General features: G+C 42.1%; 1 protein-coding gene across 1 annotated transcript in view; it reads right to left on the bottom strand.

Annotated features, from left to right (window-relative positions):
• Positions 1 to 25,231, bottom strand: part of LOC136858648 (uncharacterized) — a 247,880-nt gene that overhangs the window by 29,641 nt on the left and 193,008 nt on the right. Inside the window, exons 5-7 of the mRNA XM_068225648.1 lie at positions 23,169 to 23,367; positions 6,581 to 6,709; positions 4,241 to 4,408 (exon numbers count right to left, since the gene is read on the bottom strand). Of these exons, the coding sequence (XP_068081749.1) occupies positions 4,241 to 4,408; positions 6,581 to 6,709; positions 23,169 to 23,367 (496 nt within the window). The remainder of the gene's footprint in view (positions 1 to 4,240; positions 4,409 to 6,580; positions 6,710 to 23,168; positions 23,368 to 25,231) is intronic.

The raw sequence follows: 25,231 nt of genomic DNA, 5'->3' as shown, positions 1-25,231 counted from the left end.
TTCAGTTCTAATTTACTTTGAGCAGGTGATGAAATTATAAATAAAGGAGACTGGAAATGTAACCAATATAAAACCTTTTTTGTTTAATAAAATTAATAAAATATAATCTTTTCCAGGTACCGGTATGTTATAGTGTTTTCATAAATTTGTATTTTGTGTTCAACACCATGAAAAACTTACAGGTTATATTAATATGAAACCAAAATGAAAGATGCAAACATATGTGAGAGATGAAATAAGTAGTAAATAAAAAATGACAAAAATAACACAAATAATTATAGGCACCTGTTAAAAGGTGACATGTACAGTGAAACCTGTCCACTGGGGAACCTGGTGTTAATGGAATTTTTCTATAGCCTCATGTCATTAACGCTAAAATACATATAAAAATTCCTGTACTTAGCTAACCCTGTCCAATACAGAGATGGAAAAAATAATCGAAATAGACTTTCAACGTATTAGGTCGTGTTACGTACATGTAGTACGTGTTGAAGAGATGTTAAGTACAGAACAAAAATGGCCAGCTGGACACCAGTGGGATCCGGCTGGCCATTTTTGTTCTGTACTTAACATCTCTTCAATACGTACTACATGTACGTAACACGACCTAATACGTTGAAAGTCCATTTCGATTACAATGCGGTCGTGAAAATTCAATATTCATGGAAAAAATAGTTTCTGTGTACAGCAGAAAATAATCTATCAAAAATTAAAGTCCCAATAGGCAGCCATATATAATATATATATAAACCTTTATTCGGGAAACTGACCCTCAGTGGGTTTGCCATAAGCCACAGTATTGTCATGTTGTTATTTGTTTAAGGAGTAAAAATGATTTCTTAAAAGAAGCATGGACCCATGCGCATCTGTCTCGGCTATCATGGCCAGGTAGCTTTCCATCAGTCATACTCTCTTTCACAATTCAGTCACTCAACCCCTGTATGGTATAGCGCCCACTAGTAATCCATAAATGGTGACGGAGTTTACATGGTATTTCTCCTAGATGTAAGTGGATACTGGAACGTAAATTGCCTGCTTCTCAGGGTGCACAACATGCAGCTGTTGTTCGTTTGATTCTAGCTGTACAGTTGAACGATGTCTCTGTTTATCAACGGCTAGAATATGTACTCTTCTTGTGCTATCATTTTCAGCTGAGTAGTTCACTTCTTCATGTACCTTCCACCCGTTATTGTGAAAGGCTTTTGCAATAAGGCTGTGAATCGTGTAATGGCGAGTATTCCTAAGCAATGGACAGTAGCTGTCATTGCAAATATAATGTCATCGAGAGGCTACCTTGACTGATGTTCGGTCTAGATGTGGGAGGTGTAATTTGAAAAGAGAGCAAGTAAAATACACAAAAAGGGAAGGGAAAAAATGATAAGATAAATACAGGTGGTAAAGAAAACTAGGAATGTGAAATGGTCTTGTCAGTGCTGAGAAGAAATGGATGTTGAGAACTCAGATGAATAGGGAGAGAGTCCATCCATTTGAAGATGTAGAGAACATCCTTGTCCCATTGTGTCTCATTAATGTGATTACCCCAGTGAAGATCTTTCCTTATATTAACACCTAGGCACTCACAGTGGTATGAGGTACTTTCACCCATCAACACAGCAATTAATACTGCTTGTGTGCGGGTTGTTCTCAGTTGCATTATGTACAGCTTCTTCATTATCACAAGACATCACTGGCGCATCCTGAGCAGGTGCCATCCAAAGGATATCCTTTCACGTAACTATCTTTAAACCCTTCAAAATGTATCTGAAGCCAATAGTCTTCATCTAGGAAAATGTTCTTGATTTTGATGATGATGATGATGATGCTTGTTGTTTAAAGGGGCCTAACATCTAAGGTCATCAGCCCCTGTTCTTGATGTAAGCATAGTGCTACTCATGCATTGTGCCTTTCTTCTCCGTAGAGTAATATTATATTCATGCACTTATTGCCTTGCACATAGTGACTGCATGTACAAGTACTATCTTTGCATCACTGAAAACCTTCTATGTGTACTTGTGATGTTAAACCGCTAGTCAAAATAAAATAAAATGTATGAACAAGATTTACCTTGCTGCAACAACCACAATGTGTTGAATTATGCCCCTCTTAAGCCCTGAAAGTAATAACCATTCTCAATTAGTGGAGTATGTACCTATTACTTAACTGAAAGGATCCTGCATAATGCTGACAATGTGTATACAATGAGTTTGTTTCCATTTGGTGATTAGGTTGAAATATTTATTATAATTTCATTATATGGATATCTGAGACTTCAGGAATGTTACATCTTCATAAACGATGCCTTCCCAAGTGAAAAATGAAAATAGAAAAGTCATGAGTAGAGGAGGATTTGAACTATCTCTGCTCAAAGAAGCCAAGTATACCTACAGTGCATAATTCCACATAGCTACTTAAAACAAACAAGTTTTCACTCTGTATACAGTAGGAGACCAAATTTTTGCACTTCAAAAAATTGCTTATGTGTTACAGAATTATGGCCTGGTTTTAAGCCTTTATTAAATACTCTAACAGTAGCAATTACATGACAAAAGCTATCACGTCTGCCATACACCATAGTAAACTCATAGTTTACACCATAATTTCAAAAAAAACTTCTCTATCAGTTGCCATGAGATGAGACTGTCCAATAGGACAGTGAATAGGCTTGTATGTATGTATGTATGTATGTATGTGCAATCTACCATGTGTTCTGTTATACTGTACTATTCCACCTTCTCTCCAGCAACTGCTATAGAAGTGGGTATACAAGGTTTGGGGCATGTCATAACACTAATATTTTCCTCTCAAATTTGTATGGTGGAAGCTTGACACTCACAGTACATGGACACGGCACATGTTGCAGTGTGTTGGACAAGTATCACGCACAGGGTGATGTGACTGCAGTAGTGAGTTGCCTCTGTTCAGAATGGCAAGAATAGCGTGGGAAATAGTGGAACACCCGCCATACTCACCGGACCTGTCTCTGTGCAATTTTGACCTCATTTCCAAAGTGAAAGAAGCATTGTGTGGAAGACAGTTTGGCACAAGAGAGGATACTGCCAACACTGTGAAACATGAGCTGCAAAATGGTGAGACGACTGGTATCCGAAGTTTCCCCCAATGTAGATAACATTTTGTGAACAATCTAGAGGACTACACTGATGGCTTATCATAAAGATTACTGTACTCTTTAAGAATGAACATTATGTAGCAAAATGATTTCATGCCTGACAGTTTCCTCACTTATCCTACCCCTCATAAACCTACTCGTCCTTATTCACACATTCCACAGCACCTTATGCTCCCCCATCTACAATTAAATTTGTCTGGTAGATTCCACATTTGTGCAGGAAAAAAGTCATGAGTTATGCCCCAACCCTCATAGTTTGTACAGTACAGTGTTGTTGCTGTTGTTTGTCCAACCCTTGTCCCGCTTCCCTACGGGGTCGGGTATGAGGTGAGATGAATCAGTCGTGGCGGGTTTTTATGACCGGATGCCCTTCGTGACGTTAACCTCATCATAGGATTTAATGAGATGAAATGAATGACGTGATATATGATAGTAGGGAGAGGGTGAAACCCAGTGCCGGCATATAGCCTAATCCTGTCGAATAGCAACATGGGGTCTGCTCAAGGCTTAACGTCCCCATCCGACGGACGAATCACCATCAACAGCGTCATATGCCCTCACTCCATATGAGCACTGCAGAGAAGTTTGTAATTTAATCCAGGCTTTTGGCACGCAATCTAGTGATTAGGAATTGTATACCACCACCTCCCATACCCTGCCGGCCAACATTCTGATGGTGAAATTTTTTTTGACCAACGGGACTCTAACTGGCTAACCTTGGTGTCAGACTGTTTAGACTTCAGCGCCTTAACGATCATGGCCACCAGGTGGGCTTTGTACAGTAGGCCTACAGTAACATTTCATAAATATGATCTGAGAAGTGGACTCTGCTCAACATAAAATCGTACATTGTTTTTAAGATTTCCTCACTTACTGCCTCTTGTACAGCTTTTGCATTGTATGCCAAAACAGGCAATACTGTATGTGCACAAAATTGCTGAAAGATGTTGCATAAGATATGGGCTAAGAGACATTTGATTCGTAGCAAGTTGTTTCATTATTTAATACGTTGAGCTAATATGAAAATCAAGGAGATTTTCATTGCCTTCAATAAGACCTGTGTCAATTGCAGACTTATATTTTGCAAATGAAAGAACAGAAATGCAAACTTACTGGATCATCAAATCCTGGATTACCATAGGAGCGCTTAGAGGCACGATGACCTCCCTTTCTGCGTACACTATCATAAACAGATACACTGTCCAGGCTGTAGGCATCCAGAGATACAGGAGTACAGCGTTGTCCATAGTTGAACCTCTTCTGTCGTTTCCGCATAATGATCTGGAAAAGAGAGTGGTTGATTATTTACTAATAGTCTAAAAGTATTCAGGATATAAAGAGCAATTTCTACTTATAAAAAGAGGAAACCAAGGCTTGAAACACGCTCTCATTAAACGATACAGAGAGTTGATGATTGACTGCAAAAAAAAAGTCTTCATCATGAGCTTGAGCACGGTAATAAACTCACAGAGGAGATAGCGCAAGCTGCGATCGCATTTGCAAAAAAGTTTCGGTTTGCATGTAATAGTTTTACATGTATATTACAAATATGCACACAATATTTGCCATTGACAATTACACTGCACTTTACAATCATACGCATGTTCAATCACCGAGTTCAATAAATGGAAAAAGATTACAAGGATGAACATGTCCACAGAGTATAAAGTGCCAGAAACAGAGTTGCTTATTACAGTAGGTGCACTTCATGAATGCCAGCATTAAGCAGTCTTTCAAGTCACACTGCTTTTGAACATCAGAACTACATTCGGACAGTATTTTAAACCTCTCTGGTCTAAAGTCATCATATCCAGCTACAGTTTAGGAGTACCAAACAAAGTCTGCAAAGACTGGACAACAGAACTGATTGTGTAAAATTCAAATCAGATACAAAATTGAATCCCTCGACAATGGTGTGAACTGATAATATAATCGTTAAGGATACTGTGATCTTCAATCTGCTTCAGCGCCATCTTGAACTGTCAGAAGAATAGCATATTAAGTGGCTGAATGTAAGGTGTGCACCCAGTAGGAATTGTCTTGATTGTATACACCATGTTTTGAGGTTGGATAGCATCGATATGAATTCTTTCATGATATATCCTGAGTGAATCAACCAGAAGAAGAGACTCCTTCACTGCATACGGAAAGTAGACATCTTGAAAGAATTGTGTCAGGATTTGTTTCATGATTAGGCTGGACTTTGAAGCAACTTGAATCAGATTTTGTGGTTTCAACATATGTTGCACTACTCGCACTCCAAACTGATCTACAGGTTCCTGGAAAAATTACCAGTATCTTTGGAAACATGTATCCACTTGCTGACGTAACGGGTTGGATGGTGTAAGAATGAGTTTTTGCATGATCACTCCACACCGAACTTCTTACCAACTTCTCTCTCTTGAAATGCAGAGTTTGTGATGAGTAAAGTTCTTTCCGTATACCACTCTGATTGGTATTATAATTCTGTATACGTTCCATGTTGTTCATTAAGGACATTACCTCATTGCAAAACTTGTAACATCTTCCATTCACGTCACAATCTGAATTCTAGGATTTAGTGGTTACACATTTTGTTATTTCCCATGAGCCAAGATGGTGTTTGTGTTTAAACCTTGCAACCCATCCACGGATAGAGCCAGTGAATTGAGTCAGTCCTATATGTCAGGACTTTTCAAGCCCCAAACACAAATATCCCTGTCGTGATCATTAACACCTAGAACAGTTCTCGCCAACCTGAGTTTTTCCACAGTTGGTAGCTCGCACATGAAAATTATGAACATTTCAAATATGTAATAATGAATAGTTCGAGGATGCAGTGATGAGCTATAAGGATTAGTGAGGAGATTAATTAAGTACTTAATATGAAAAGTGAATAAGATGTTTCTTATTTATGTGTGTGTTACTTCCACAAGGTGTATAGTTTAGTTTTGACCCATTTTAATAATTCATTTGCTTGTAGTATGCAAAAGTATATACAGGACAGTCAGAATGAACCTGGGTACATATGTCCTAGAAATATGACCTGGGTAACTGAGGGTTAATTTACTATTTGTGTATTATAATAATGCTATGTATACCACTAAGATATAGGAGAGAGAAGGCTTTCTTTTTACAGTCCATAATGATTGTGAATAAAGCTGGGAGGTAATGCTGTACACCTTCAAGTAGATTTTCTAATAATTCTTACAATACCAGAACCTTAAAATCACCAGGTAAGGGTATGTTACCTGGAAAAACATGTCCATGCATTAACTGGACAGCACCTTAGTAATGCCTATCAGTCTAGATCAGCAGTGGACAAAATCCTCCGGGTACCAATCATTGTCCTTCAAGGGTGCAACCCCCAACACATTTCCAATGAACTGAGAGTTGATGACTTAATTTCAAATAGTACCGTACTGATTTCCTTAGTGAACAATTAAAAATATTTCTTCTTAGGTGATAACTTACTAAGAGTACTGCCAGCAGCAGAAGACAGACAGCCCCAATGCAGGAGATGGTGATGGCAGCAATGACCCCAGCATTGCTTGACTCATTTGTGGCAGGTAGAGCTCCGTGCAACAGCTCAACATTCTTGATCTGTAACATATGAACCAGAGATAATGCCATGTAATCATCAATTGTTGCTATGAAGGAAAAGAAAATATAAGAGGTTTATTAAAATTGAAATTAATATATCATTTATTGAATTAATATATTGTACCAGGAACGCTGGTTCAAGATAAAGTCCCCGCACTTCAAACTTGAATTACGTGCTGCACACCAACTCAACAGCTAGCTGCAGCATGCAGACCGTATGCGACGTGGAGCGTATGGCGTCACAGCCTACCTCACCTTACGACAGAAAGATTTCATCAGCCAGAGAACATTCGAAATGTTCTATGCCTAATGACTTTCCTCAGGATAATAATTAAATTATGAGAACAACATCATCGTGTTGCCAAATTTTTGTCTCCATCTCCACCAAGTTTGGTGTAAATCCGACAAAAGCTAAAGAAGATATTAAATGAAATACAATTACTGCTATCTGCATGATTGGCGTATATAAGGAGGGCTAATTCCCAAAGCAGATCAGTGTGTCAAGTACCATGGTCAAAAGGGGAACCCGGTCGGTCGGCTTGTGGCAGTCGCGCTGTAGTTTTGAATGGTTGTTTAATTTCTACTTGGAAATATTTTCATAGGTGATAGACTGCGAACTGTATATTTGAACTTGTATTTATCAACCTTATGAGTGATCGAACCAAGGACTGTTAACGAACAGAGTCAGTTTCAATTTATTTTTCAATTAACACATGTGAACAGGACTAATTTCACAAGTAAAATATTTATCAACCGTATGAGAGTAGCAGCCGGATTTCAAGGAATGTTGCCAGCCGTAGGACAAGGATAGGACACTTCCCAGTATTTCTTCTGTACAGAGATGATATGAAATTTGAACTTTTGTTAATAAACTCAGTTTTCTTTGAATCAGACATTATTTCAACAAACCTCTCTCCCTCTGTAGCACTCCATTTCTGTACCGTACATGCCCTGCGTTAAATCTTATGCTCTTCTAGCCCAAGTACGGCGTTTAGAGTTATAATATTTATCATATATCACATCATTCATTTCATCTCATTAACTCATCTGATGAGGCTGACATCAGGAAGAGCATCTGGCTGCAAAATCTTGCTACAATTCATTTCACTTCATAACCGATCCAGTATAGAAATGGGACAAGGGTCGGACTTGTAATATATTATTTATAACTTTAATGGATGGAAACCCCAGGTTCAATTCCCGGTTCTTCCAAGGGATTTAATCCAGAGCTGAAACAAGGTTCACTCAACCTTGTGAGACTAACTGAGGCGTCGTCTGATATGAGAGGCAATAGGCCTGAGCAAAATATCCTAAAATTCTCTTGACCACATGACATTCCAGTACCTGCAAGCAATTTTGCTGGCAGCAGCCATTTTGGCAGGCCAAGGCCCTCAATGAGGTGTATGTGCTGTAAGGTTTGTTCTTTTTCTTTTCTTACTGACTGAAATAGTTAAAGAAATATTCAAAGCTAAGCAGACATTGTTGCCTGTATATTTGGCATTTAAAAACTGAATAAGCTGCGAGAGAATCAAAGCTATTTTTTCAAGGTGAATGGCTCTAGTAAAAGCTAGAGTGGTGAAAATTTATTCTTTAACATGCCAGTCAGTAAATTTTCTGACACAGGCATCATCCATCTAACCCCCCCACCCATCTTAAGAAAACAGTCACACAGACTTGGATGAGTTTGACACTAACTTACTAACTTGTACAAGGCTCTTCTTTGCCATTTTGCCTACGAGTATTTGATGATCCTTAGAATCTAGAAGTGGCAGAAAATAAAATGGAACAATAGAGAAGTGTTCTGGAGGAAAGAGGACTGAAGATAAGCAGAAGATTGAATATCTCTGTCTCTAGACTGGTTTGAGAACTGGGGAAGATCTAAAGGAAAGCAGCATGACTTGCTCTGGATAATATCTGACAAAAGTGTAGTGTTAGAAAAATGTTACAAACTTTGGGCGGGGAAGACTTGGGAGTAAGGAGATGAGCTGCTTGAATAAGTGTTATATTCTGAGCTGGCACTGGAGAGATGGTGTGGAGTGGCATTAGTACACAAATAAGCTTGAATGGAGATTTTAAAAGGAAGAAAGATTGCAATATGAAGATGTAGTTGAAATTCAAGAAGGCTAATTGGGGCTAATATTTGTTTATAGGAAGACGGATCAAGGATTAGAATAATTTACTAACTGGTTTGATAGAAGACAGTTCAGGTTTAGGGAAGGTTATTCCACTGAAGCTCAACTTGTACGATTTCAGCAATATATAGCAGATAGTTTAGATTCAGGTGGTAAAATGGACTGTATCACTATTGACCTTCTGATAGGGTTGATCACGGGAGATTACTGATGAAAATGAGGGCTACTGACTAGACAAAAGAGTGATTGAATGGGTGGCTAAATTTCTAGAAAATAGAACTCAGAGGTGAAGTGTTGTCTGATGCTGTAATGATTAAAAGGGAGTCCAACAGGGCCGTATTATTGGACTTCTATGTTTTCTAATATCTATAAATGATATGATTAAAGAACTGGAATCACAGATAAGGCTATGATGTTGTACTGTATAGAGTAATAAATGAGTTGTAGGATTGTGAGCGACTGCAGAGAGACCTGAACAATGTCGTGAGATGGACAGCGGATAATGGTATGATGGTAAATGGGATGATAAAAATCAAGTTGTAAGTTGCACCAAGAGGAAAAGTCCTCTCAGTTTAATTACTGTGTTGATGGGGTGATGGTACCTCAAGGGGAATACTGTAAGTACCTAAGTGTTAATATAAGGAATCATCTTCACTGGGGTAATCATTTAAACGGGGTTGTTAAGAAAGGTTACAGATCTCTTCATATGGTTACGAGAGTATTTAAGGGTTGAAGCAAGGATGTAAAGGGGAGAGCTTATAAGTCTCTGGTAAGACCCAAATTAGAGTACGGTTCCAGTCTATAGGACCCACACCAGGACTGCTTGACAGGAGAACTGGAAAAGATCCAAAGGAAAGCAGCACAATTTACTCTGGGTGATTTCCAGCAGAAATATAGTGTTACGAAAATGTTGCAACCTTTGCGTTGTGAAGACTTGGGAGTAAGGAGACGAGATACTCGACTATGTGGTATGTTTTGAGCTGTCAGGGGAGAGTTGGCATGGAATGACATTAGCAGATGAATAAGCTTGAGTAGAGCTTTTAAAAGTAGGAATGATCATAATATGAAGATAAAATCGGAATTCAAGAGGAATATTTGGGGCAAAGATTAATTTATAGAGCGAGGAGAAATGGACTGGAATACATTGTCGATTAATTTTCAAGTCCTTTTAAAACATTTTGAGAAAAAAGCTAGGTAAAAGATTGCTAGGGAATCTGCCACCTGTGCGACAGCCCTAAATGCAGATCATTGATGAATGAGCTGAGTTGAGAGAGCTGTGTAGCCGAGGTGGCAAAGCCATGTTTGGTTCACACAAAAGGAATTTGTTAAAAATTCACTTCTGAAGAAGGATATTGCACAGGGATTAACACTTAAGAGAGAAATTCCTGTAAGTAAAAGCGGCTGGGTATAGAGTTTACTTTGTGGCCTGTACGGAGATCATCTTGATTTCGTTTTACTTGGACAGGATGAATGTTAAAGATCTCAATGGGCAGACAGCGTCAAGCCTTCGCGAAACGCAGGAAAACCGAGAGAGTTGAACACGGTGCGCAAAAGTATGAGGACGCGTCGAAAGCCACTGCGTCGGTTGAACTTGTTACGCGCTAAATAGACACGTAAAGCACGGTGGAAACTTCGACAATCATTTTCCCAGAAACAGCCGAGTGTCTACGGATAAGTCGAAACATGTGTTCGCCTATTGCGACCCCTTCTTCACCGAGCGAAGTTTCTCGCAAATCGACTTGTTACACATGGCGGGTTCCCCTCGCAAGTAGGAACACTTGCTGAATGAACACTGGATCTCCAAATTTCTAATATACAAGGTAGTGATTGATGTTTTTAGAAACAGAACTTTAATTCCTTCATAAAATGTACTGTAAGAGAAGGAAGTGGCGTTCTGGTCTCTCGAAAAATGAGAACAGCGACTAAAAAACGGTAAGGACCCATAAAGGGGAGAAAAGACTCCCTAGGCCAGGGATGGTAAATCTTTAGGGACTAGCGTTTCAATTAAAGTCTTGTTTATTACTGTATACTGTCTAGTGTGCCAAGGGTTATTTTCCTTCAAAATCATCATGAAACCCCTCATCTGACTTCATTTAGGTAGGGTGTTAGTTCGCATTACACATGAATACATGGTCGGTAGATGCAGAGTGGCCCTCGCCCAACAAGTGACCACGGCTGGTCCGTGGTCCAACAGTTCTGGACTCTGACCGGCCAACCGAACAGAGGAAGGGTGGCCACGGCTCTACCGTGACTCTACGCCTCTACATTCGGGAGACGGGAAAGGGCTGGACCTCATTGCTGATCCCAACTGTCGATTGTCCTGAGAATGGTTTTCCATTCTCCTGCACTAAGGCGAATGCCGGGACAGTCCCTAGTATAGGCCACGGCCGCCAAACCCCTCACCTTCTCCGAGCATCTCCTTCACCGTTACAAATCTCCCGGCCTGAGAGACGGCGTCACCGTCTAAGAGGCCCGCCTCCCCCTTCAGGGGAGGAATGAAAACGTTTTTAGTAGTAGTAGTAGTGAATACATTCGACTGAATGTGTCATGGTTTTATTTTTGCAAACAACGCAGAAAATTACCTTCGGGTTAAAAAACAGGCACATTTTAAGAATAAGGTATATTTTTGCTTTAACCTAAAACTATTTGTAAAAAGAATATGGCCATAAAAATAATTGAGACACTTCTTTATTAAAGCGTAATATTAAAATATTCTGTGTTACTAGATTTTCGACCTATTTACTACTACATGTTAAAAACATTAAAATATGTTAGGATGTTGTCTGACGTGCCACCGACGTCGAGTTCGCGTGCCACTAGGTGACGCGCGTGTCATAGATTCGCCATCCCTGCCCTAGACTTTAAAAATCTAATATAATCGATGTTGATATTGAAACAGGGGATGAGTAAAGGAATAATGATGTTACTGATCTTTAAGTTTCACGAACTATATTACCCCCAGTAGATTACTACTCCATCTCTGTGGTGTAGTGGTTAGTGTGATTAGCTGCCACCCCCGGGTTCGATTTCCGGCTCTGCAAAAGTGGTGCGACGGCTGGAATGGGGTCCACTCAGCCTCGGGAGGTCAACTGAGTCCGCCATCCTCGAAGTGGTTTCCCACTTCTCCTCCAGGAAAATGCCGGGATGGTACCTAACTTAAGGCCACGGCCGCTTCCTTCCTATTCTATGTCTATCCCTTTCAATTTTCCCATCCCTCTACAAGGCCCCTCTTCAGCATAGCAGGTGAGGCCGCCTGGGCGAGATACTGGTCCTCCTTCCCAGTTGTATCCCCGACCCAAAGTCTCACGCTCCAGGAGACTACCCTTCATGCGGTAGAGGTGGGAACCCTCACTGACTTCGAGAGAAAAAAATCAACCCTGGACGATGAACAGATTAAGGAAGGAAGAAAGAAAGAAAGAAAGAAAAATTACCGCTACGGCATTCCCTGTCTGGCGTAAAAAGCGACTGAACTGTGGTTCCGCTAGGACTCTCAATATGGAATAGTAGGTTGGCGACCACAGGGTCTCTAGCTGAGACCGACATTGCTTCCACTTACTTGTGACAACACGTGCTACCTTCGAGGTTTACGACATCTAGGGAGTATTTCGCACCGTCCGTAGCTCTTCGCCTTTCTTTTGCTGATACCTTCATTTTTCCAAGGGTGGGATATTTTCTCTCTGATTCGTGTTAAGAGACGATGGTTTCCCAGTTGTACTTCCTCTGAAAACAATAATCACTGTCATCACATCACTTGCTATCTTAACGGCTTTTAGAGAACCAAAATACCGGTAAATCTACCCACAGGAGGCTGGGGTATGTGAGTACCTTCAAAAACCACCGTACTGACCCGGGATCGAACCCGCCAACTTGGGGTGAGAATGCCAGCGTTCTGTCTTCTGAGTACACAGTCCGGTTTCAGCAAGGGAGGTCGCACAGAAGCGAGACAAAAGTATGTCAAAGAACGTCGAGGCTCAGCTGAAATGCCATGGTCACCGCCATACATCTCACAAGTTAGCAGTCCCTCGGAGAAACGAAAGACAGAGTCCCACAACGTTAGCTAGCGACCACAACTCAGTTATCTGGCGTGCTGTAAAGTAAGTATATCAACAGATTGACTCAATATACCACAGAGCACTTCATAAACAGAGCGTAACTGTTACAATCCTTCAAAGAAACTGACCAAAAGTTGCATTCACCAAGACAAGGAGCACACGAGGTTACACGGCTGGGTGAACCGTCACTATTAAGTGCCGAAGAGTTAAAAAAAAAAAAAAGCCGTAATGTCACCACAGAAGTGGCTCTTAAGGAAGCGACTTCCAGGTGAGAATATTACGCTGATGATGCAAGTTACAAGATTGTGAGCAACTGCAGAAAGACATAAACAATGTTGTGAGATGGACAGCAAGCAATGGTGTGATGATGAATGGGGTTAAAAGTCAGGTTGTGAGTTTCACTGATAGGAAAAGTCCTCTGAGTTTTAATTACTGCGTTGATGGGGGTGAAAGTTCCGTTTTGAGGATCACTGTATGTACCTAGGTGTTAATATAAGGAATGATCTTCACTGGGGTAATCACATAAACGGGATTGTAAATAAGGGGTACAGATCTTTGCACATGGTTATGAGGGTATTTAGGGGTTGTAGTAAGGATGTAAAGGAGAGGACATATAAGTATCTGGTAAGACCCCAAATAGAGTATGGTTCCAGTGTATGGGCCCTTCTTCACGATTACGTGATTCGTGAACTGGAAAAATATCCAAAGAAAAGCAGCTCGATCTGTTCTGGTGATTTCCAACAAAAGAGTAGCGTTACAAAAATATTGCAAAATTTGGGCTGGGAAGACGTGGGAGAAAGGAGACGAGCTACTCGACTAAGTGGTATGTTCTGACCTGACAGTGGACATATCCGGCTCTTTGGTCACAGGAGTCCCGGGTTCCATTCCCGGCAGAGTCGTGAATTTTAACCATCATTGGTTAATTTCGGTGACACGGGGGCTGGGTGTATGTGTCACCTTCATCATCATTTCATCCTCATAACGACGCGCAGGTCGCCTACGGGAGTCACATCAAAAGACTTGCAAATGGCGAGCCGAACATGCCCTCGGACACTCCCGGCACTAAAAGTCATACGCCATTTCATTTCAGTGGACAGATGGCGTGGAATTACATTAGTAGACGAATAAGTTCGAGTGGTGTTTCTAAAAGTAGGAACGATCATAATATGAAGATAAAGTTGGAATTCAAGAGGACAAATTGTGGCAAATATTTGTTCATAGGAAGAGGAGTTAGGGATTGGAATAATTTGCGAAGGGAGACGTTCAATAAATTTCCCAATTCTTTGCAATTATTAGCGGTAAGCAACAGACAGGGAATCCGCCACCTGGGCGACTTCCCTCAATGCCGATCACTGGTGATTGATTCATACTGTATATATGGATGCAGAAAATCTAGCCCTTTTTGAAACAACGATTTAGGAGGATAATGAAATGTCTAACAGGCCCGCTCTTTCCAGCGTCAACTTCTCAGGTTTTCCATATTTACCAAACACTTAATTGACTCCACCCAAGCCCTAACAGCTTGCCTCTGTGACTGGTTTGTAGAAAATTCGAAGAAACAAAAATAAAGTGAATGATATTACGTACTTATGTGTTATAAGATAGGAATGGCAGGGGGGGGGGGGGGGGAGTGGTAGGCGGTCAGAAACAACCTCTTACCTTTTGCATCGTGCTTCTAGCGTTATGACAGACAAGTTACTCCTTTCCTCCTCCCCCCCCCCCCACCCGAAGGATGAGCAAATTATTTTACCCCTCCCTCTACAAGGTCGAGCCTCTAAACATATTATAATGTAGTAGCCCATCTCTCCTTGTTTTCCCCAATGACAACAATTTTCATTAAGAGGTTATTTCTGACCGCCCCCCCGCCAATTCCTACCTCATAACACACAAGTACGTAATATCATTCACTTTATTTTTGTTTCTTCGAATTTTCTTCAAACCAGTCACGAGGCAAGCTGTTAGGGCTGGGTGGAGTCAATTAGTGTTTGGTAAATATGGAAAACCTTCTTCTTCTTCATCATCATCATCATCAACATTTCCCCTTATCCAGCTTCTGCCGGGTCGGGGTATTTATGGTACTTCTCCATCTTCCTCCTTCCTTCCACCATTCTTCTTCCACGATCTTGTCCCAGTCTAAATTTCGTCTTCTTATGCCGCTCTTCACTGATCCAATCCATCTTGTTCTAGGTCTTCCTCTTGCTCTCTTGCCCTCGCACTTTGCCTCCAGCACCTGTCTTGGAATTCTATTCTCCTCCATCCTCTTTACATGTCCAAACCACCTTACTTTATTCTTTTCAACTCTGTCACTTAGCTTTCCTATCCTAACTTCTTTCCTAACATCTTCATTTCTCACTCTGTCTTTCCTTGTTTTTCCTATCATACTTCTTAGGAATTTCATCTCCCTGGGTTGAATTCTACTCTCTTGCCTACTCGTCAAAGTCCAAGTCTCAGCTGCATAAGTCAGTAGAGTACATAGTACATTTTGTACATTATGTCTTTACTTTTCCTTTGTACTTCTTTGCTCCAAACAAGTTTTCTTACACTTTGGTAGAATGCATTACTTTGCTGTACCCTCCTGCTAATCTCCATGTCCACCCTAGCGTTTTTCATTAATTCACTTCCTATGTATTTAAAGCTGTGCACAATTTCCAGACTCTGGCTTCCAATTTTCAGTGCTCTTTCCTTGCCTTTCCTTGGAAAACCTTACAGAAGGATAAGTACTATTGCTATCTACGGCAGAAGTTCTCACATCTCTATAACGCTGTACCCCTTCCCACGCAGAAAGAAAAAAAGAAAAGCTGAAAGATCGATGTACCCCCACGGAAAACATTAAATGACAGATTTAAAATATATCATTAATAGTCTATTATTAAAACAGTTTTAATTAATTGAAGTACGGCTCGTTGGCAGCATAGTCAGCGTAGCGGCCATCGGTTCAGAGGTCCCCGGGTTCGATTTCCGGTCGGCTCGGGAATTTTAATCTTAAATGGCTAATTTCCTTGGTTTGAGGACTGGGTGTTTGTGTTGTCCCCAGTATCTCTGCAACACATTTACCACACACAGCACTATTCTCAATCACAAAATGCGCGTTTTCCTACACACGGCAAATGTCGCCCACCCTCGACGGAGGATCTGCATTGCAAAGGCTGCCTGCACCCGGCTAAAAGTAGATACATGAAATAGTTTATAACAAATAATTGATAGAAAACTGTTTTGTAACATAAATAAGTTCATGAAATGAAATACATTTCTTGTAACACATCAAAAGGAATTTAAGACTTTGTGTCTGATAGTAAAATAACATAGCATTCCCTGCTTGTATGAAAGTTTCACAAAACTCTAGATGTTAGCCTCAATATCAAAATAAACTAAGAATCAATCATTTTAAATGTCATCATCATCATCATCATCTGTTTACCCTCCAGGTTCGGCTTTTCCCTCGGACTCAGCGAGGGATCCCACCTCTACCGCCTCGAGGGCAGTGTCCTGGAGCTTCAGACTCTTGGTCGGGGGATACAACTGGGGAGAATGACCAGTACCTCGCCCAGGCGGCCTCACCTACTATGCTGAACAGGGGCCTTGTGGAGGGATGGGAAGATTGGAAGGGATAGGCAAGGAAGAGGGAAGGAAGCGACCGTGGCCTTAAGTTAGGTACCATCCCGGCATTCGCCTGGAGGAGAAGTGGGAAACCACGGAAAACCACTTCCAGGATGGCTGAGGTGGGAGTCGAACCCACCTCTACTCACTTGACCTCCCGAGGCTGAGTGGACCCCGTTCCAGCCCTCGTACCACTTTTCAAATTTCGTGGCAGAGCCGGGAATCGAACCCGGGCCTCCGGGGGTGGCAGCTAATCACACTAACCACTACACCACAGAGGCGGACCATTTTAAATGTAATTTCTGGAATTCAGAAGTTAAGAACCATCAATATTTCAATGGGGTTTGCCTATATAGCGTGACGCAGTTTTCTGATGTGTGGTACTGGGAAAGAAGCTCGATTTGTTCTGGGTGATTGTCGACAAAAGGGGCTGCCTGGCCGAGGCGGTAAAGGCGTGCTCGGTTCGCCCGGAAGGACGTGGGTTCGAATCCCCGTCAGGAAGTCGTAAAATTTAACAAACGAGGTTTCCACTTCCGGAGGTACATATGGCCCCGAGGTTCACTCAGCCTACACCAAAATGAGTGCTAGGTTAATTCCTGGGGGCAAAGGCGGCCGGGCGTAGAGCTAACCACTCTACCCCATCACGTGCCGAGGTTAACAATGGTAGAAGCCTTTACCTTCCACTCCTCCAAGGGCCTTCATGGCTTGTACGGAGGTGACTTTGCTTTGATTTGATTACCGACAAAAGACTAGTGTTGCAAAAATGTTGCTTTGGGAGTAAAAATACTTACTTTTGCACACTTATGCTGGTTTGTTTCTAAACCCTAATTTCGAACCCGTTCCCAACTCGGGCCGAGTTTTGGGATTTTATTTAAGAACATTGCTGTTTTCAGGATTTCTGGTACAAAGTTTTAAGTTTGTTAGATACATGGAAGTGTTCATTAAATAATTTTTGTGTGTGTATATGCAACCAGCTAGGACGTAAATGCCTCTTAGTCCCATCTTGCGCAACACCTTACAGCAATGTTATGTGCAGTTAGCCCGATGTAGACTTCTCCGCACAATGGAAAAATGGTACAAGAGGCAGTAAGTGAGGTCCATCTCAAAAACACTACCATTGTATGTAGAGCGGTGTCCAATACTCTACTAATTTTTACGAAATGTTACTATACTGTACAAACCATAAACACGCCTATAGCTGTCGGTAGAGAATTGCGCACCTGATTGGTCCAAGAGGCCATTTTCTTTTGATAGAAAGGGCGGTCGTGGTATCATAGAAAACGTGATAGGGTAAGACCAATTACAGACATGTCAATGCACCACCATTTTGTACAGTCTCATCACATCGAAATTGATAGAAACGTGTTTTTCACTGTAGTTTATAATCTGTGGCACGCAAATGCTGTACAGCAGATGTGATAGCTTACGCCATGTAATTACTACCGTTAGAGCGATCAAAAAAGGCATAAAACGGGACCATAAGGCTGTAACTCATCAGTAACTTGTCGAAGCGGGAACTTCCGCTCTCCTCGTGAATACAGAGTTACAAGGATGGCGCTTGTACGTTGCAAATAGCTGCGCGGAATTACGTATGGAAGACGTACCTCGATAGGTTACTTGAAGCAGGAAGGGTTCCAACCATTCTTGAGTCATGCATTTTTTAATGTCATTTCGTATTCGCCTAGGCATCGTTTACGAAGACCTTTCTGAAGTCTCCGATATTCTTCTACGGAAGTTATAATAAACAGGTATCATAAATATCGCCACATACGCACCGATTGTGAATACCACCTGAAACATAACGCTGGACTCATTCAACCAAGTAACGCGTAGAAAATGGTTGCAACTATCTGGGCGTAAGAGAGACGCGATTCTTTAGTTCACTGTGGTGTTTGCACATTCGAGTTCAGAACTTTTAACATCAACGATCAGTATCGAAGCGATAGCCTAGGTAATTCCATTAGTACAGAGCTACGAGACCAATTCTTTGTCGCCTGCAGTGCCTACATGGCACCAATCGCAGCGAACATACGATATGTTAGCAGGCATTTAGAGTTCGAATCTAGTTACGAGCTTTTCAATTTTATTTTTATATTATACTTGTAAGGCCATTCGTAATAAATATTTAACGTTCTTAAGTCTCAAAAGTAATTTGCCACCTTTACAAAGAAAGCATGTCCGCCTCTGTGGTGTAGTGATTAGCGTGATTAGCTGCCACCCCCGGAGGTCCGGGTTCGATTCCCGGCTCTGCCACGAAATTTGAAAAGTGGTACGAGGGCTGGAACGGGGTCCACTCAGCCTCGTGAGGCCAACTGAGTAGAGGTGGGTTCGATTCCCACCTCAGCCATCCTCGAAGTGGTTTTCCGTGGTTTCCCACTTCTCCTCCAGGCGAATGCCGGGATGGTACCTAACTTAAGGCCACGGCCGCTTCCTTCCCTCCTCCTTGCCTATCCCTTCCAATCTTCCCATCCCTCCACAAGGCCCCTGTTCAGCTTAGCAGGTGAGGCCGCCTGGGCGAGGTACTGGTCATTCTCCCCAGTTGTATCCCCCGACCAAGAGTCTGAAGCTCCAGGACACTGCTCTTGAGGCGGTAGAGGTGGGATCCCTCGCTGAGTCCGAGGGAAAAGCCGAACCTGGAGGGTAAACAGATGATGATGATGACAAAGAAAGCATACATACGAAAGGAATAATAACATGCGACTTCCATATGGCAAACGACTACAGGGAATGAAGCGCAGTGCACGTGTTGTCAACATTCTGACCCACCCATTCAACCAAGCAACTGCGCACGTTCGACTCGAAGACCAACTAACAGCGGTCTACACTTCATACGTAGGGCACATGAAACAGCATATCGTAATCCTAGCAGCAGCGTGTGAGCACGTACTGTACGGTTAGCACGAAAGCAAACATGTATTCACGGGATGATTATGTGAATATGGTACTACTTTATGGAGAAGCAAGGCAAAATGCACGGGGAGCCAGACGCTTGTATCAAGAACGATTTCCTGGACGAAGGCTGCCAACTGCAGATACATTTCGACGTGTTGAAAGACGGTTACGTGCAACGGGGTCATTTCATACATTACCCCCCGTTCGGGATGCTCCAGTGACGTCTGGAAATAACGACGAAGCTGTTCAAAATGCAATTGCATACAACCCGCACACAAGCTCACGGGCCATAGGAAATGAACTGAACATCAGTCATGTGTCTGTACTGCGAATATTGCACCGCCATAAATTCCACCCTTTCCATCAACAGCTGCACCAGGAACTTCACGGAGATGACTTTCCAAAACGGATAGAATTTTCGCAATGGATATTACAAAGAGTTGAAGCTGATGCGAATTTCTTAATGGACATTCTCTTTAGTGATGAATCCAGATTTCACAACAACGGAACTGTTAATCGTCACAACTTCCATTACTGGAGCGTTGAAAATCCTCACTGGATCAGGGGAGCTCGATTTCAGGTACAATGGGGCGTCAACGTGTGGTGCGGGATACTAGGTGACAAGATAATTGGACCATATTTCTTCGAAGGAAACCTCACGGGACGACGCTATCTAGAGTTTCTTCGTGAGTACCTTCCGCTCTTATTGGAGGATGTGCCCCTTATGACACGGTTACGGATGTGGTTCCAGCAGGATGGAGCTCCCCCACACTGGTCGTTGGCAGTACGGAACCACTTGCATAGGACATATCCTAGACGATGGATTGGACGAGGGGGTCCGGTCACATGGCCGGCTAGATCACCTGACCTTACTCCACTCGAATTTTTCCTCTGGGGTTATTTAAAGGAAAGAGTCTATGAGCAGGAGCCTGAGAGCCCGAATCATTTACGGCGGCTCATCACGGAAGCCTGCAGGCAGATTCCACCACATATGTTGCAGCAAGCAAGAATGTCTCTCCTCCACCGTGCTCAGATGTGCATTAACGAAGCAGGTGGTCATTTTGAACATTTGCTTCATTAATCGAATGGCCATGCATAAGCCCATCGCACCGCTGTCGGTACAATCTCACTTTATTGCAAATAGCTCTTTTAAGAGCTCCTTAAGAAACAAACATAGCTGAGTACCTGCAATATGAGAACTGATCATGATTTAGATTTGTCGTCAACAACACGACTCTCACGAACATCAACAACGCAATAAAAATATTCGTCGTACACAGGACTCGAACCGCCTACTAACGAACACTGGTACTCTCCTCTAACTTTTAGCAAGCTCGGCTATCACGGGTTGCTGCTTAGCGCTGTTGTGTTGCTGCTACTTCTAGTCATTCACCAATAATATTCTCTGTACAGGACGTTTCTGCGACACATAATTTTTACGATTATTTACCATCAATCGGTATTTTATTATTAATGCTTTTGCTTGACACGAATAAACGAATTATGGAAAGCGTTGTAAGAGCAGACATTGTAGTGAGTAGTCAAGGTCAATATTTTTAGGTTCGACTATAATCTGCGGGTTGCATAAAACTGCGTGAATAGGGGCAGCTGTACCACCCGGTATACTCACCTTTACATCGCTCACTTTGACTTTCAGTGTTCCTCCTTACATTCTTAATATTTCAAATACCGGGCGAGTTGGCCGTGCGGTTGGGGACGCGCAGCTGTGAGCTTGCATCCGGGAGATAGAGGGTTCGAACCCCACTGTCGGCAGCCCTGAAGATGGTTTTCCGTGGTTTCCCATTTCCACACCAGGCAACTGCTGGGCCAGTACCTTAACTACAGCCACGGCCGCTTGCTTCCCATTCCTAAGCCTTTCCTCTCTCAGCGTCGTCATAAAACCTATCTGTGTCGGTGCGACGTAAAGCAAATAGAAAATAATTCAAAAATTTCCCTCACAAATGAATTTGATCTTCCAGAAAACGTTCAAGCCCTCGAGAAATTTAAGCAATTGCGTTGGAAAAAAGTGTTTGCACTGGGTGAAATATTGTATACGCTTACGTACTTACGCTAATCTGCTTCTGTACCCAAATGTTGAATCCCTCTTCAAATGGACGCCTTGGTCAATATTGGAAATGTTCATTTTTTTGGATATTTTGGGGGCATTGGGATATCAAGTTTGAAGTTTCTAGGGTATCTATAAGTACCTCGTTAATAAACTGATGTCTATTTTCATTTTTATGCCTACATTTGCAGATCGTACACTTCGAATTCAATTTTTTAGAATAAACGGGTATCCAACAATTATCCTGAACCGGTTGTTAGCCGGGATCTAAATTCATGCAGTCTTAGTATTCCGGAACCAATTCACCAATATCGGTTTATACTTTGCACGTATTTCCTGTTCAAATTCGGAATGTAACGCCCTCTTCATTTTAAATTACAATTACGAACCTGAACGAAAGACAATCCTCACTGGAGGCGGAACTCATGACGTGTGCTGGCATCAGGTCAACGCCGAGGACAGTCATCACATCAGCGTTCTCCATTCCGTATTCTAGAAAGGTAGAGACGGGCTCGGCTCTCACAGGAAGCAATTCATTCAGCTCACGTGTATACTTCCTTCAACTCTCCAATGATAGTAATGACCTTTCGAGAATGATGATGATTATGATGATAAAGTAAATCCTCTAGGACCCATTGGCCTACCAGGCGACCATTGTTTACCGAGCAGGTGGCTACACGGTTTGGGTCACGCAGCATCAGCTTTCATTGGAAAGATAGATGGTTCGAATTCCACAGTCGGTAAGCCTGTAGATGGTTTTCCGTGGTTTTCCATTTTCACACCAGACGATTAATTAAGGCCACGGTCACTTCCTTCCCACTCCTAGCCCTTCCCTATCCCGTCGTCGCCGTAAGACCTATCTGTGTCGGTTTGACGAAAAGCAAATTGTAATATATATATAAAAGCATTCCGAGGTGTCGTGTGGTCAGTACGACGAATCCTCTCGGCCGTTATTCTTGGCATTCGAGCTGGGGCCGCTATCTCATCGCCAGGGGTTGAGTAAAGGAATAATGATGTTACTGATCTTTAAGTTTCACTAACTATATTGCCCCCAGTAGATTACTATTCTGTCTCTGTGGTGTAGTGTTTAGCGTGATTAGTTGCCACTCCCGGAGACCCGGGTTCGATTCCCGGCTCTGCCACAAAATTTGAAAAGTGGTACGAGGGCTGGAACGGGGTCCACTCAGCCTCAGGAGGTCACCTGAGTAGAGGTACTGGTCCTCCTCCCCGACCCAAAGTCTCACGCTCCAGGACACTGTCCTTGAGGTGGTAGAGGTGGGATGCCTCGCTGAGTCCGAGGGAAAATCCAACCCTGGAGGGTAAAATATTAAGAAAGAAAGAAAGAAAGAAGGAAAGAAAATTTTAAAAAAAATATTTTCATTATATTGTATGGGAAAGGGGTATATGTGGTTACTCCAGTGAATTAGCTGCTGACTTAGGTCTCAAAAGGCGAGGTTCGAATCCCAGTGGATACTTGTGGAAAATATTCACATGGAAAAAAACATGGGACGTAAGAAAGGGCATGGGGTATGCTGAAGAAAGGTTTTACTAATTTCTTCTGGATTTAAAGAGTCTGTAATGCCCTTGCACAAATCTCACTGGAATGTAATTCATGATCGAGCAAGAGTAACAGAAAATATTCCACTAAACATTCACTTTCATTACTAAATCAGTAGTATACGAACATTGCTGTTTTAGAGTAATGTCGAAGGGGTACTGACCTCGAGTGGGGTAGGGAAGTTCTTGGGAGCTACCAGCACGTAGAACATGTCGTTCAGCTCTCTGCTGAAGACACCCTCCTCGTCTAGGATGAAGACATTGACGTCAATAAGTTGTCTCTCCTCCTTGACGGTCGACACCATGTCTTCACATTGACTGAGACCCACGTTGGCCAGGACCACGTTCCGTGCTGACAGTTTCCTACAACAGGAGAGATATTTATGTCAATACAGTAACATATTTCGAAATACTTAGTATACGGTGACCCAAAAACCCCTTTACATTTGACGAGGCAATAGTTCACGGAATATTGGAGGTTATTATTGACAAAAATGATTGGCATGACGTGGGGCTTTATTGACACAAAATGACCAATGGAAGGCGCTGGACAGCAACACGTCAGGTACAAATGGCCACACATGCTTGCCATGAGATGGGGTTTCATTGACACCAACAACGAGTGCACAAACAGACTAACAGGTGGTGCTGGTCAGCAACACGTCAGTGATACCACATGAAACCCTTGTACGGTATAAAGGGAGCTGTCAAGAGAGAGGATGTCAGATGCGCCTGCAATCGTGGCATGTTGACGTTACCAGAAAAGGCACTGTTAGTGAAGCTTTATTATTTTGTTTATTTTGGTGTCAAAAAAACTACATGTCATGCCAATCATGTGTGTCAATTATTACTCCTGCACCTCCAATATTCCGTGAAGTATTGCCTCGTCAAATGTTAGCGAAATTATGGGCCACTCTGTATACTGTCCACCTGTTCAATACAATGTAATATTATCATTTAAATTAAATGGCCTGTCTAAACATTATATCTAAAGGACATGTTTCGACCTATGTTAAGGTCATCTTCAGCTTGATATACAAGAAATAAGGCATACGTATAAAACTAGTACATAAGAATAAGACTAATAAGACCGGACGAGTTGGTCGTGCGATTAGAGGCGCGCGGCTGTGAGCTTGCATCCGGGAGATAGTGGGTTCGAATCCCACTGTCGGCAGGTCTGAAGATGATTTTCCATGGTTTCCCATTTTCACACTAGGCGAATGCTGGTGTTGTACGTTAATTAAGGTCATGGCCGATTCCTTCCAGCTCCTAGGTCTTTCTTATCCCATCGTCGCCATAACACTGATCTGTGTCGGAGCGACGTAAAGCCACTAGGGAAAAAAAAAAAGATCTAATAAGAACTAATAAGAGAGAGGAACTGTATACAATACAATAAAAGCTCAATTTTGTTTAAAATGTTTTTTATCGTAATAATGTTATTGTTTTTACGTCCGACTCATTGTCTGAGGTCAACGTTGAGGCATTCGGTTCAGAGGGTCCCGGGTTCGATTCCCGGCCGGGTCGAAGATTTTAATTACCTTTGATTAATTATTCTGGCCCGGGAACTGGGGTTTGTCCCAACCCTTTCCTCTTCATATTCAGACAACACACTACACTACCAACCACCACAGAAATATGCAATAGTGATTACATCCCTCCATATAGGTTTGGCGTTAGGAAGTGCATCCGGCCATAAAACAGGGCAAAATCCACGTGTGCGACACAGATCGCACTAGCGACCCCACAGCTGTGGGAAAAAGCGGTAGAAAAATAAAATAAAAGGAGAAATGTATTGTTTTTACGTCCCACCGTTTTCAGAGACGCCGAAGTGCCGGAATTTTGTCCCTCAGGAGTCCTTTTAAATGTAAGTAAATCTACCGACACGAAGCTGACGTATTTGAGGACCTTCAAATACCACTGGACTGAGCCAAGATAGAACCTGCCAAGTTGGGGCCAGAAGCACCTCAACCCTCCGAGCCACTTAGCCCGACAAAATATTTATCATTTTCCAGTCTTGCTGCGATTAAAAATTAGTGCTGATTTGAGTAGAAATAAGTGGTAGGCTAGAGGAGACGTAAAGCAACTTGCAAAGAAAAGAAAAGAAAACTTACAATGGAAATGTCAGATGTTATCGTTCGTCATTATCGGAACAGAGTGAAATTTGTCTACTGTAAAAATTTCGTTCAAGAATTGGAATAATGCTATCGGTTTTACGTCTCACTAACTA

Source organism: Anabrus simplex, chromosome 1, assembly GCF_040414725.1.
Source record: "Anabrus simplex isolate iqAnaSimp1 chromosome 1, ASM4041472v1, whole genome shotgun sequence".
Lineage (NCBI taxonomy): Eukaryota > Metazoa > Arthropoda > Insecta > Orthoptera > Tettigoniidae > Anabrus > Anabrus simplex.
Note: the sequence above shows the minus strand (reverse complement) of the source record. Positions and strands in the feature narration are given on the sequence as shown.